Genomic DNA, 13,939 nt, shown 5'->3' with positions numbered 1-13,939 from the left:
CACAAATATATTAGTGTTATGAAATGTTTATGTCGCAATGGCAATGGTGTATGCATACTGCGAAGAGTGTGGTCTGCCCCCCCAAGTTTAGATGCGGGCGAACCTTAGGTTTAGTCACAGCTGAGACTACTCTGTGTCCACCATGATCAAACCACACTGAAGGCCCTGCGGAGTAAGGGCCGTCGGAGGAAAACCGCTAATTCTGCCCACCTAATTTAGATTGGTGGAATTAGAGGCCAATTTTCACTGCCAGTCACCGCCAGGAAAACCCTGCCAGTAAGACGCAGTAAAAACTGCTACATGCTCCCCTCACCATGAGACAGGCCTTTCATGGCAAGGGGAGCATTTTCTCTTTGGAAATAAAAAAACAAAAGAGTTTGATGCAGACCACCATCATGTTGAGGGAGCCCTGCACCAAACTGTAAACAGCTGTGGCTGCAGTTCCTGCCAATGCTTTATGAATGACTGCCAGGTTGGTGGTCATTTCTAAATTTGGCAGGCAGAAGAGTCTTGGCCTGGCGGACGTTAATGCCTCTACCAGGCCAAAAGGGATTGTGCCGCCCCCCAAAATATAAATCAAGCCCTATAGTGGTTTTCACATACTGATGAATGATTTTCTATTGGTGTGCAGATAGCAAGATTGAGTGTTTTTTTTAGACCAGGGGTGTGGAATTTATTAAAATATCTACTTGTCCAGGGGACAGGTTGCTTCTCAAATCTACTTGTCCTGTAAAAAGATCTACTTGTCCCTTTGGTGCCATGTAGTGTGGCGACAAATTATGGCAGCAATCTCATTATGTAAGAGCTCTGATAACAGCCTCTCTGATTATGCCAGGGCTACTACCATAATAGGGCTTGAATACTTGCAGTTTCAATCCCTACTGTAGCAATTTCCTTATTTTGCCACCTTTCTGCAGATCTGCATACTGGGGCTGGAGGAAGCAGTAAGCAATAGTTCCAGGGCTGGAATGCCTTTGAGTCTGCAAACCTACTAACCTGCACGTTTTAAAGATTTTCACCAGCTTCTCTCTAATATTTTCCCATAATAAGAAAGGTTGGACATTTACTCCGGACAATGGCAGAATTAGGACTTCTTCCAGGGTTGGGAAGAAAGTGGCCGGAGGGAAAATGAACTTGCAGATGCTCAATAGATTTTCACATGAGCAAATCTACACATGCGTATTTACCCATGCTAAAATACAGTTCACAAATATTTTATAGGGGTACGACATATACCATGGGTGCACTTTTGTGACTTTCTTTAAGAATTTGGGGCCACATGTAGGTAGGTTCAGATTTGCGACCCGCAAATTGCGAGTCGCAAATCCGAATGTAGGATGGTGTCCCTGACACCATCTGTGATTCGCAAGGGCTTCGCAAATGCCCACCTAGTGAATAATCATGAGGTGGGTCGCAATTTGCGACCCCCTTGCGAATAGCGGCCCTCACAGGGATGGTGGCCTGCTGGAGACAGTAGACCACCATGTCTGTGACTGCTTCCTTAAAGGAAAACGAGATGCATTACAAAAACGAAAAATGAAACGTTTTTGTTTAATTTTTTCAGAGCAGGCAGTGGTCCGCAGGACCACTGCCTGCTCTGAAAAAATGTTTACAGTGACATTCACAATGGGGAAGGGGTCCCTTGGGGACCCCTTCCCTTTTGCGAAAGTGTTAGCACCCATTTGAAATGGGTGCAAACTGCGATTGGTTTGCGCCCGCGTTCGCAGTCACAAAACAATCCTACATTGCACTGTGAGTCGCAATTAGGAAGGGAACACCCCTTCCTAATTGCGACTCGCAAACCCGTTTTGCGATTCGGTAACCAGGTTACTGAATCGCAAAACTGGGTTTGTGCATCGCAATGTGCTTTTTGCACGTCGCAAACAGCGAAAGTCGCTGTTTGTGACATGCAAAAAGCTACCTACATGTGGGTCTTGGTCCCTAATTAGGTCTGGTGTTAACAAAGACATTTTGTTTAATAAAAATTTCTATTTCTCTCTCTTTTGGCTGGCTTTACTGTGAGTGATTGCATTCTGCTCTTCCACAAGGAGCATATTGGCACACAAAGTAGTTTTGTTCAGTGTCAGGAACTACAGTGGCAATCAGTGACGTAACGAAACTGGAGGTTGCCCCTTTGCAAAGAACATGGAGGAGCCCCCTCTCCAGACTCACTCAGGGCAGGTGCTGTGCTAAAGGGGCCCCCTGGAGGGCGGCTGCGGGGCCTTTGTTATGCCACTGGTGGCAACATGTGCTTTTAGAGTTCAAAAAATGTGTTTGTTTTTTTTGGCAGTGTTTGTTAAAATGTTGAGGGCCTGGTAGCTCCCACAACAATAAAGTGTTACAAAAGCGATGTCAAAACAAGACACGCATTGATGAAACTAAAAGACTTATAAAAATATGTCAGATCAGTTGGCATTGTCAGTGTTTGTTTATTTTCATGCTTCCCATATTCGTGTTGAAAATTGTTACACTGATTTTCCATTAGAAATATTTTTGGGAAATACTAGCATGCATCAACACATTTTACTAAATGACACTTCATTTGCATCTAATCAGAGAGCATTCTGGGAGCATTATACTTAGCCTCATAGCCTAAAGTTTTCGAACATGTGTATACACAGCTGTTTTTTTTTGTACTGGAACCAACGTCAGTAGTGAAGTGTGACCTTAAAACATTTATTTACAGCACTCACCCTAATAATCAAGGCTTTCAAATAATGAACCATAAATACAAGTTCGAACAGCATTATCTATTGGAAACACATTACCTCAACTGCAGAGAGTTCCACTCTCTGTAAACAGGTAGCCAAAGGGTTTGTGCTGCAGAGGGTTGGGCCTACTTGTCCCAAGGACAAAGTAAACATAAAAACTTGTTGCCCTTGACCCCAAACAAGATGTCCCGGGCGTTGGGCGATAGGAATTCCACATCCCTGTAGACTTATTCACAATGGTCATTTATCCAGGGTTGGATTTGTAATTACCAATTGATTATTTTTTGCACCAAGAAGAAATTCAGAGTTTGGTCACATAAGGGGTATTTAGCTTCACACGTTAATTCTATATGGGGGGCATTCAATTATCTAATCACATTGCATGGAAAATTCAGTGTCTTCATACTCACTCATGTTTCTATGACCGCAAGATCTTAAAACTTTCAAGCACACCTCAATTCCTTCCATTGTTAACAAATTAGCATTGCTTAAGGAGTCCCATATTTTAAAAAAACTGGATGTTGCTGGCTACAGTTGTAACTAAACTTGTTTCCGTTCATCATGACCACTGCCTATTCACTTTTGAAATGCTCCAGCTTTGTGTTACACATGTTCTAACTGCTCTCCATATGGTCTGACATGCATTATAAGTCCACAACTGCTAAGGTTCATTTTAATATCATATTTCCTACTGTGGCACAATAGGCTTGACAGTGATGCTTAGGGCCAGATGTACGTCCCGGGGTTTGCGACAGAACAATCCTACATTGCACCGCAACTCGCAATTAGGAAGGGAAAGCCCCTTCCTAATTGAGACTCGCAAACCTATTTTGCGATTTGGTAAAAAGATTACTGAATCGCAAAATAGTGTCTGTACATACCAAAATGCTTTTTTATTGTTGCAAACGGGTTTGCAACAAGAAAGAAAAAACAATGTTCATGTAGCCCTTAGTCCTTAATTATTAGACTAGGGAAGTTTGACAACCTTCTGGCTTTCAGTGATTCAGTGGCTTTCCTCTCAACACTTCGGTTTGTCCAGCCCAAGAAGCATTTCACTCACTGTGCTTTGTTTGGGTGAGTTATCATTCCACTGCTGTCGTCATTACTTCACATTTTATAACGGACATAAAAAAAAGCAACAGCAAAGCCAGTAGGTCATTGACTTTTGCAATACTTCCACGTAGAGAAATGCATGTAATTACAATTGGAGGCTCAATTCTAAAACCCTCCACTACCTTTCTTCATGCTACTATGACATTTTCAGAAGGAAAAAGTACAAAGCCTCTGAAAAATAGTTTTCTATGTCTCCACTATGGACACCTATTATCTGTTGACAAACCTCTTAACAGTGGGCTCTGGATTCGCTTATTGCTCATGACTGGTTACATTTCTTGTCCATCTAATGTCCTTGATTCCTGTTGGATGGCTTTCTTTCCTTTTCTCTAGTGTTTGTCCCTTTTTTCTTCTTCCTTCAACACCTTATAGGAATGCATGTGTTTTGTTGCTCTCTCCTCCATGTGCTGTTTCTCCCGTAGGTCCCCACTGCACTCTCTGTTTTGCTCTTCCCCCTCTCCACACTCCCAAGCTTGCCTGTTGCCTTTTTAGGTCTCACCTACAGACAACCTCTAACTGTTTGTTGCCGAAAATATATTTTGTGCAATATCAATACCTAAAAAAGGACTTTGGAACAGCCCATTCCTTTCCACTTGCTGTCTCTTTTATTTGCTAGCTTCCTATTAGATGTCTTTCCTTCATCTTCCTGGGTCTGTCCCTCCCCTGGATCATAGCTTTTATACCACCTTTTGATTGAAGGAAAGGTTTCATATGTACATTCAGGGACCTTTTTTGTAGGGTTTTTTCTTTTAGTACTAGTCACTGACTGCACTTTTCCATGGAAATCATTGTCCCTGGGCTATCCATGTTGCTCCTTGTTCCACTCCAGCTTATCCATTGCTTCCAACTCCCTGCACTGCTCAGTTTTTGTTTTGTTTTTAATTCTTTTTTCCCCACTATCTCTATCGAGCTTTTCTGTTGCTACCAACCCATGATATCCTGTGCCCTCATTTCTATCTTTGATATCTGTTTTTTTTTTTGCAAGGTCAGATAGATGCAATATGCTTCCAAGACCCTACTTTGATAACAAAAAAATCAATTTAACGCTCCAAGATGGGCATCAGCCATCTTGGAATAGTGATTTAAAACAACAAAACCACAGCCACGTCAAGACGTATGCAGTTGTGGATATATGATGATGCATGCATGTGTATACACCAATCTTTCTTTTTAGTAAAGCTATTCAGCTTCAGCAATATTCTTTTTTTGCCAATTCTAAATGGCAAGGGCAAAGTAATTGGGCCTGCATTGGCAAACCGAATCAGCAAAGGCAAAAAACTTTACAGATTGGCTTTGCCAATGCACGTTTATTCTACTCCAAACACTACTTCTTCCTGGACATTAAGGGAGTCTTAAGATAAATTATGACTGCGGCTTTCGTGAACATATAGTCATTCAAGGAGTGAAACAAGTTTGTACAGAGAAACGTTCAGTACTGGAACAATGACAGGCAAATTATTTGAATGGCAGGGGAAATGGAGGTCCCAGGAGGTCGAATGGGTAAGTTGACACAAGTTTCACTATCGTCCTCTGTGTACTTAAGTGCCATACTGTAGCAGTATTTAGTTGTGTTCCGTGAGATGTCTCCTACTTTCTACATTCCTTTTCCATCACTCTTTGATTCTGGTGACACAGACGAAAAGTGTGTCACATGAGCTGGTTGGCTAGTATTCGCGCTACCCATGTGGAACTAGTACATAGATAAACTTTCGACAATCTGTCCATATGACCCATTCCTGAGGTCAGGATTTTGTCTAGTTTTCAGAAATGCATACTCTTCCTAAGGTCACCCACGTTTTGTTCTCCGAAAATTCTCATACCAACTGTAATCATGTAGATGTAACAAAAATAAGAAATATAAATCCATTCACAAAAATATTTCGGTGTGGTTCTCTTTATAAATGTAAAAAATGCCTTCTTGCATATCTCTTTTCAGACTTATTTTTAATCAAATGAAACGTTCAGTAGTCAGGCTACAAAATTATGTTCCACCTGCCAAGACATCAACGGAGATCCAGAATTCACTTAGAATTTGGCCTGCTGTGGCAAGGGCTGACTTGCGAAGCGGAAATTTTGAAATATTACCTGAGTGTTCTGAAGGCCCCTGAAAACTCATTAAAGGCCTGTCTAAAGGACACCTTCCAATGTCCAGGGAACCTATGGCAGGATTACCTGGAGAAGGACATACAGTTATTCCAAATTGTTGTTTCAGCTTTAGCACTGAAATTCATCCCTTTTTCAGGGACGATCAATTGGTAGTGCCACCTAATTTCCTTTCAGCAAGATGCAGTTTCACTGAACGCCTCGGATATTGTTATCCCAGTGAATGCCTCCTATTTGGTTGGGAGCCCACCTTGCTGACACAATGAACTCGCGGGCACGGACCGACATCTTGAACATGAGACTTCTGGGGCTCCGATAAACAATTTTAACCCAGCCTGGCCCACTGCGCATCAGGGAGGGGTTTGAAAGTAGTGCAACTTTAAACAAGAGTCCTGGCTGCATCTATTATGCTGCTGTCCCATCTTGGACACACATAGAAAGTCCTTATTGAAACCATTTTTCTTGAAGAGGGCGTGCACACCTGCCAAGAGGCCTGTTCGCTTTGCTTCTCGATGAATAAACAATGGTCCTAGAAAGGTGTGCTAAATATGTGAGGGAGCTTAGTAATCTCCGATCCCCCCACCCCAAAAGCTGAAACATACAATGGTCAGCCAAAGACTTATAACAAGAGTACTTTCATAAAATCTAAGTGGCTGAGACAGAACGTCTCTGTCCCATTTAGGGCAGAATCTTTGCATAATGCACTCTAGCTCTCATAGTTTTAAATTACCAGTCTGTGCAAGTAAGAAAAATCAGGATTCTAATGATAAAATCACTACCATGCAGACTTCTGTTAGTCTGACTCATGCTTCGGAATTTGAAATCTTCTCCAAGGCTTGATTTATGTCAGACGTTGAACTTAATGCTAATTCCCTATATATGATTTATTATGAAATGTCGAATGTGTGATTTTATGATTCACCACATTTTGCCTTCTGTAATGAACTTTATTTATTTAATAAACCTTTGGGGTTTCTAGGTTATAATTTGTCACAAGAAGGCGTATTTGACTGATTATACTATTTTATTTATTGACAATTTAACTCATGATGGGGCAAATTTCCTCAGATGTTCAACCCCACCCCCAATCCTGTGGAAGTGCTTTATTTTACAGTCTTATCAGATTAGCAAAGACAGCGTCAACATCCTTCCTCAAAAGTGGATTCCCCCAAAGACGTGAAGTGTCAGCACAAGACCTTTAATACACCATCATGGGGAACCCGAAGTATGCACGCTAACATCTGTAAACGAGCTACAATTAATGCAGTAAATATGCCATTTTACTTGCTGAATTGCTCCGAGCTCCATTTCAGAGTCCAAGGAAAGTGGCCTCTTCAGTCCTTTGTGAAGGGGAGCACAGAGCGCAGAAAAAGATTGGAAGAGGCCACCCCCAAAGTGGGCATCAAGGGCCGGCGCAATAACATCCGCTGGGGCCCCGGGAATGACCGGATTAAGCCGCTTTAGTGGCAAACCAACAAAGGGAGGGGCAATCTGCTCCCCCTTTTTAATGGGAAGAAAGGCGCGCCAAGGGTGGCGCGAAGACACCAGGCCAAAGAGGGCCTGGCAAAGACAAGTTTGGGTTTAATCCCCCTATGGGGAAACACCACCGCACCCATGATGGGGCATGGAGGTGGGGGTTTAAAACGACTGTGCTGCCCCTGCCAAAAATACATTTGTGGGGCAGGGGGCAGAGAGCAAGAAGTGCCGGGCAGCAATGTCCTTAGGATCATGTCAAAATTATTAATGTACGGGGGAGATGATGCATGACCTGTCAGCTGTGATTTATGACCTATCTCCCAGTTATGATTTATGATCATGTCAAGAATTATGTGTGACACTCAGAAGGAGTTATGACACTGTAAATAACTTTTATGGCCTTGTCGTCTTCATATATGACTGACCACTGTGATTTATGAGGTTAATGATTTACTGTAAGAATCCATGCATGTAATAAAACTGCGGCCAAGTTATTCCCACAGCAAAATACAAGCACATGGATGGTGTTACTTTATCCAGAGACGTAGATATGTAATTTGCACGATTGGGAGTGGGCCAAGTACAGGGGTTAAACCGATTAGCTGCTCTGAAGTTTAGACATCAGTCTGCTGTCGGTCTTCTCTTATTTCTATTTTACTTCCATTGATCAAACACTAATAAACGCGCTTCTCAGCCTGCTGCTGCACTCACCCATGTACATTGTAAGTAACATCGAGCACTTGATAGCACTGTTTTGTCAATGCATAACGCTGCAAATAACAGATGGTTTCATTACCAGACTGAAAGGTTTCTTGGAAGGACGGATAACTTCTTGGGATACCAGGATTTGAACCCGTGAACTGCAGATTAAACTGCTATTATTGCAGAACACTTAAGTCTATCGTTCATATTACAAAAGATTGGATACACAGGATGGCCCGCAGTAATGGTTTCATAAACGCAACTTTTCTTACGGGTCAGCAGCGTTAATCACGGAGGCTTTTATAGTGAACTGCCACAGTTCCATCCTTTTTCTGGTGCACGCTACGATTCCTTCGTTAAGATTAAGCATTGGTTGGCTATGGAGAAGGTCTGTGAAGAATTGATTGCGGTTTGCTACCTATGCTGTGCCGCATGCAAGACCTCAAGTATCACAGACCCCACCTGAGAATAAAGCAAACAACTATAATAATTAGTTACCGGTTCTCACACCCATAACACTGAAGACACTTCTGCACTGTGATCGAAACGCAGGTCCTGTCAGTGTAAATGTAGTTTACAGTCGCTACCAACCTGGAAATCGTGTGCTCTGAAAACCCGTTATGTGTGTAAACGCAAAGTTAAGTGTTTACACACTGCAGAAGCGCAGAACCGTACGTATATATTATCACCATGTGGGGTCTGTGGCCACTGACAGACAGCACTAAATGTCTGCAGCAGACTCACACACCCTTTATATCTCTGGTACTGAAAATTGAAGCAGGTGGGACCGGAAGAGCCCTACTCAAATCATAGCAGCCACTGACCATACCAAGGCCTGCCTAGGGCGCTCGGGGCAAAAGGAGTCTGCTTAGTGACTATCACTTTAGTGGGATTCAACAAAAAAGCGGGTTCCCTGTCTTAATAAAGGTACGCCCGGAGTAAACTACATTTCGTTCGTTGACTGGCTGCCGGATCTTACCTGTTATTTTTATTAGGGGGCATCCGCGGCTGAAACAACTGGTACACCTTTGTCGGTAAGCACACTTCCGCCGACGACAGCCACTCGGTCTGTACACGGCGTCAAGAGCACGTCGCTGCTTGCGGATAACAGTACTTCTGAGTAGCGTTCTGCCACGAGAGCCACCCGGGCTGTAAGATACATCACGTGCTTGCCTGAAGCACCCTGCCGCGTATAGGTATGTCTAAAGTGTTGCTGCTCCTTGACTCGGTTGAGGGTCAATAGGATACCGACACCACCCGCTCTGATTTCTGCCTGTTGGTCTGCTTTTTTTCGGGGGCTTGACCTGTAATTGTTACTTTCCGACACCGGAATCTACTATACCACGTAGGCGGGGAAAACCTCTGATGTACTCTAAACTTTAGTGCTGGCCCCCCGTCACGAAAGTCATCAATATATGAGTGTTTATGCCTTATGTTAATCTAGGAACTAATGGTTTGAGTGTAGTAATTTCCCTGACACCTTATTATTAATATGTATTCGTTTACACTGTAGTTTGACAATAGTGGTATTCAAATTAAATAAAATGTTAGATGGATTAAACTGGTATTATGATGACATTTACACTCTAGACAATTAGAATGCATTGAAACAATATTGATTTTCTAATTTATGAATTAAATGTGTGTGCAAAAATGAAAGAAATGAAGTTTCACATTATACTTAAGGAAATGCATTAACAACGTCTTTTTCCTGTTGAAAGTGAATGTAACACAAATTAATGAAGTATTATTGATGTTCAATTTATAATTTTGCTTATTAAATATGTTCTATTAAAACGTATTCATGTAATGTATTGCTGTAATTCTCTTGCGTTAGCTTAAGTGAGGCCTTCTAATTCTGTATTTCGTGGCTGTGTAGGAAATGTGATTAATTCCTTAACCTGAGCTTTCTTTCAGACTTCGTTCCCATGAGAAGACTAGCTTTTGGTACTAGGACCCTATTGTTTAGACACAGAGAGAAAGTGTAATAGTGTCCTTGAATATAGTACATTGTGGAACATAGACTGCCTTTGTATATAATTATTTCAAACTTGCGTGGAGTCACACAGGTGGAAGATGTTCCCATGACAGACCCGAAAAGATGTATGGATGGATGTTTCAGTTTTGAGTCTTGTGATCGATTTCTATTGGATGATGCCCCTTCAGTGTAAAATGCACTGCTACTTTTGGCAAATCAGAATTTTGTGTTAACTTTGATATATCGATGATCAGTTGGACTTTGGTCAGATCGAGTTGCTCGAAGATGGGGAACCAGCATACCTCGCTACTAAACTCAATAAGGCAGGATAGACAAGAAAACTAAGAAGCTCAAACACCCTTCTCCTCATCCCGCCCAAAGCCCCAAAAGAAAAAAACCCGGACATGCTCCTTTACAAACAACGCCCCAAAAATTTGGAACTCCATCCCAGTACACATCAGGTCAAACCCCTCCCTCCAGATCTTCAAGAAGCAGCTGAAGGAACTCCTCATCAACCAACATCTTAGCTAGCGAGTCACCCGTCACCCTAAGACCCATTCCCCTCCAATGCGATTTCTCCACCTCACTCCTGCTTACACTCCAACACGTATGATTATGAGAAGCTATACTTGTATATAATTGATGTGTTTGATAACATGTATTGCTGTAAAACACTTTGATACCCTTGGGTCATGCCAGCGCTATAGAAAACTCCCTAAATAAAAAAATAAATGAGAAGCTGAACCCCTGTTCCTGAATGCTGCATGTTGTGCCCCTTGGAGAGGTATTTTCCTCTCTGCTTTTGCCCCTTTGAGGTGCCCCTTTGAGACTTAGAAAGTCTCTATCTTTTGCCCACCTTAGCTAGTAATTTGCAGTGAGAGATTATCTTTTTCCAAATTATTTTTGTTCTTTTTGTCTTCTGCTCGCATGTGTTCCGCCCCACACGTTTTTCAGTGTTTGGCCAACTGTAGGGTTACCTCTGTGTTCAGCTAAATTATGACTGCTAATTGAATTGATTTGATGATTGCTAACTCTAAGCAACAGTTGATTTCTGTATCTCAGATATTTCTTTTGATGATATGTATTATTCTTCTTGAACGCTTACTTTTGCTAATGTTAATTCACCTTATATTATTTTTTCGCTATTGACAACCCTTGGTGATTATGTATCTTTATTACCTTGTCTTATGAATTCTCTACATGACTTTGAGTTTGTAATAAATCCCTTAACTCCATTCCTGACTGGAGTTTTCCTTCCATGGCCTCATTGGTCATGGTGTGTAACTTAATTGGGTTTGAATTGAAATTGTGTTAGTCGTTCTACTGCACCCTGTCGCCGGTTCCAAAGATCCATCCACCTCGAAGGGCACTGATTCCTGCAAAGGATGAAAATGCTTCACCACCTCCATTGCAATATGACGACTTCGACTAAATCATGGCACCTGACTTGCTTGGATCTCACACTATTTTTTTAAACCCAGGAGCCCTTGCAAATCTTGACTAAAAGGACACATTTTCATCACATTTCTGTGAGGGAATGTTTCCAGCCGCTCAGCATTTCCACACATTTCCCCCCAAAAAAGTCACCCCACTAAATGAAATGGCCCAAAACGCAAAATGGACATATCAAAAGATCCATTCAAAACCAACTCATTTTTGCAATGTGGGTAGCTATGGATTTTGGGCCTCATCTCGGCCACCACATTGAGCCTGATCAGTCAAATTTCCACTCACTTGCCATTTCAACCCTCGGAGTGCCACTAAACCAGCTAAGGTTAGAAACATGGTTACATTGATGAGATCTGTTATGTATGAATATCCTGCCCACAAGAACATTGTGGCCGGAGACTTCAATATATGTGGTTGGGGACAGGACTACCAGGTTCACATAAGAGGGGCATCTAGCGCAACTTCCTCCAGGCTTATTTCACTGAGGTTAGTTTAAGTTTGTCTGACCAAAAAGGCACCTCATCTTCAACTTTTAAGAATATATTGACATTAGTCTATAACATTTTTAAGCACAAATTTTCAAAACAGGTGTGATGCATTTCAAGTTCATCAAAGAACGGAAAGTGATCACACCCCATTGGAATCAAATGGGGTCAAGCCTCTAAGGATAGGTATGCATCCTGAAAAGAAACCTTTACTCTTTCATCTTCAGGATATAATTAAATTACGTATCAGAAACAATGGGAGATAATAATAATGAAGCTACACCAGGTCTTATCAAGAAATAAGTATAGAAAACAACCAACAATAAGTACAGGAAACCAGTGCTCCACATTTACCGGAAATAAAGACTTCCAGGAGAGCAAAAGAAAATGTTGCTTAGCTGAGGCCCATCACAGGGCATGAAAGAATCCCTACATTGAAAAGAATGTAAACAGCTCAAGGAAATCTCATAAAAAATTGGTTTGGCAGATAAAACAAAAACAAATAGAGATGGAATGACTATGCATTTATACTCTGTTAGTACCATGTAAGTCAAGGGAATTCTGGAATTACATTAACCATTTAGCAAGTTAATCATTGGTGAAGGACAATGATGTTTTAGTAGACAGGTGTTGTGCCCTTGTAACAACTTTATATACTGATGCTGAGATAAAGAAAGTAACCACAAAAGCTCTCTTATTAAAGATCTTGGCGACTTGGAAGGGAACTCAATATACAGCTCAGAAAAAGAGATATCAAGCATCCTAAGAGCATTAGGGCAGATGGGGCGCCAGATCCTAGTGGTCTGCCAGGGATCATTTGTAAGGGAGAGCAAGCATTCTGGGAACATCATTTGCTTAGCTTCATCAATTAATGCATCCTGTCAGCAACTATTGTGGAAACATGGAAGGTCTCTATCCTGTTTCCTATTCACAAAAAGGGGGACTGCACCTCGCATGAAAATTACAAGTTAATTGCCCTGCTTGATGCCAATGGAAAGGCATTTGTGAAGGTGCTACTTTGTGAACTCGAGGCTTGGATCAATGAGAATAATATCCCATACTACCAGCCTGAATTCAGGCCAAATTCATCAACCATTGATAATGTGATTGCCCTTTCTTACCTGGGGAAAAAGGCAGCCGAAGTGAATATGCCCCCTCTCTATGCTTGTTTTATTGACTATAGTCCCTCATAAGATGGAATTGATCAGAACATTCTTTGGGCTAAACCTACTTGGTGGGGAATCCCGAAGCAACTCCTAGCAGCAATTGAAGCTCTGTATACTGACACATGAGTGCGGATTAGGATCTCACATAGTCATGCCACTGGGGAAAATTCATACCAATAAGTGACTTACGCAGAGATGTGTCATCACTCTGACTCTTACCAACCTATGCACTGCTGATTTAAGGATGGAACTGCTGAAGGGCCATACGTTTCTGTCTAAATTAGTACATCGTAATCTTTCCATAAAGCAATATGCAGATGATTTGGTTTTATTGGCTCAGACTTGTATGACAAGAGCGCTGGGCATACTTCATGCGTACACCAAGAGCGCCTTACAGGCAAATACTAAAAAAATCTAAGGTTCTGGTGTTTGGGCAAAAGACTAAGAAAAAAAGACAGTTACAATGGCAACTGGGCCCACTTAGGAAAAGCACAATTGGCAAATACAATTATCTCAGGGTCTGGTTGTTGGACTGTGGGACGTCCACCTAGCATGCCGAAGCACAAACAGGAAAAGCAGCAAAGACATCCTATGCATTTTTTAAATTCATCATAGCTTACACAGCCCTTTGGGGAGGGAATTTTAAGAGTGACACAGGGCAAGATTTTACCAACTATAACATACTGGTACGTGGCTTTTCCCGGTATGCTTACAGAGACACTAGAACGCTACCATATGTTGACATATAGAAAAATC

General features: G+C 41.8%; 1 protein-coding gene across 3 annotated transcripts in view; it reads right to left on the bottom strand.

The window, feature by feature from the left end:
* DMTF1 (cyclin D binding myb like transcription factor 1) overlaps window positions 1–9,171 on the bottom strand; it is a 330,757-nt gene extending 321,586 nt beyond the window's left edge. Inside the window, exon 1 of one of the 3 annotated variants that reach the window (XM_069228717.1) lies at window positions 9,085–9,171. In XM_069228717.1, the coding sequence (XP_069084818.1) occupies window positions 9,085–9,107 (23 nt within the window). In that variant the 5' untranslated portion in view covers window positions 9,108–9,171. The remainder of the gene's footprint in view (window positions 1–9,084) is intronic. The other 2 variants (XM_069228718.1, XM_069228719.1) reach the window with 2 other exon arrangements.
* Window positions 9,172–13,939: the final 4,768 nt, after the last annotated feature.

This window comes from Pleurodeles waltl, chromosome 4_1 (assembly GCF_031143425.1).
Source record: "Pleurodeles waltl isolate 20211129_DDA chromosome 4_1, aPleWal1.hap1.20221129, whole genome shotgun sequence".
NCBI lineage: Eukaryota > Metazoa > Chordata > Amphibia > Caudata > Salamandridae > Pleurodeles > Pleurodeles waltl.
The sequence above is the reverse complement of the archived record's forward strand: the minus strand, read 5'-3'. Positions and strand labels throughout refer to the sequence as shown.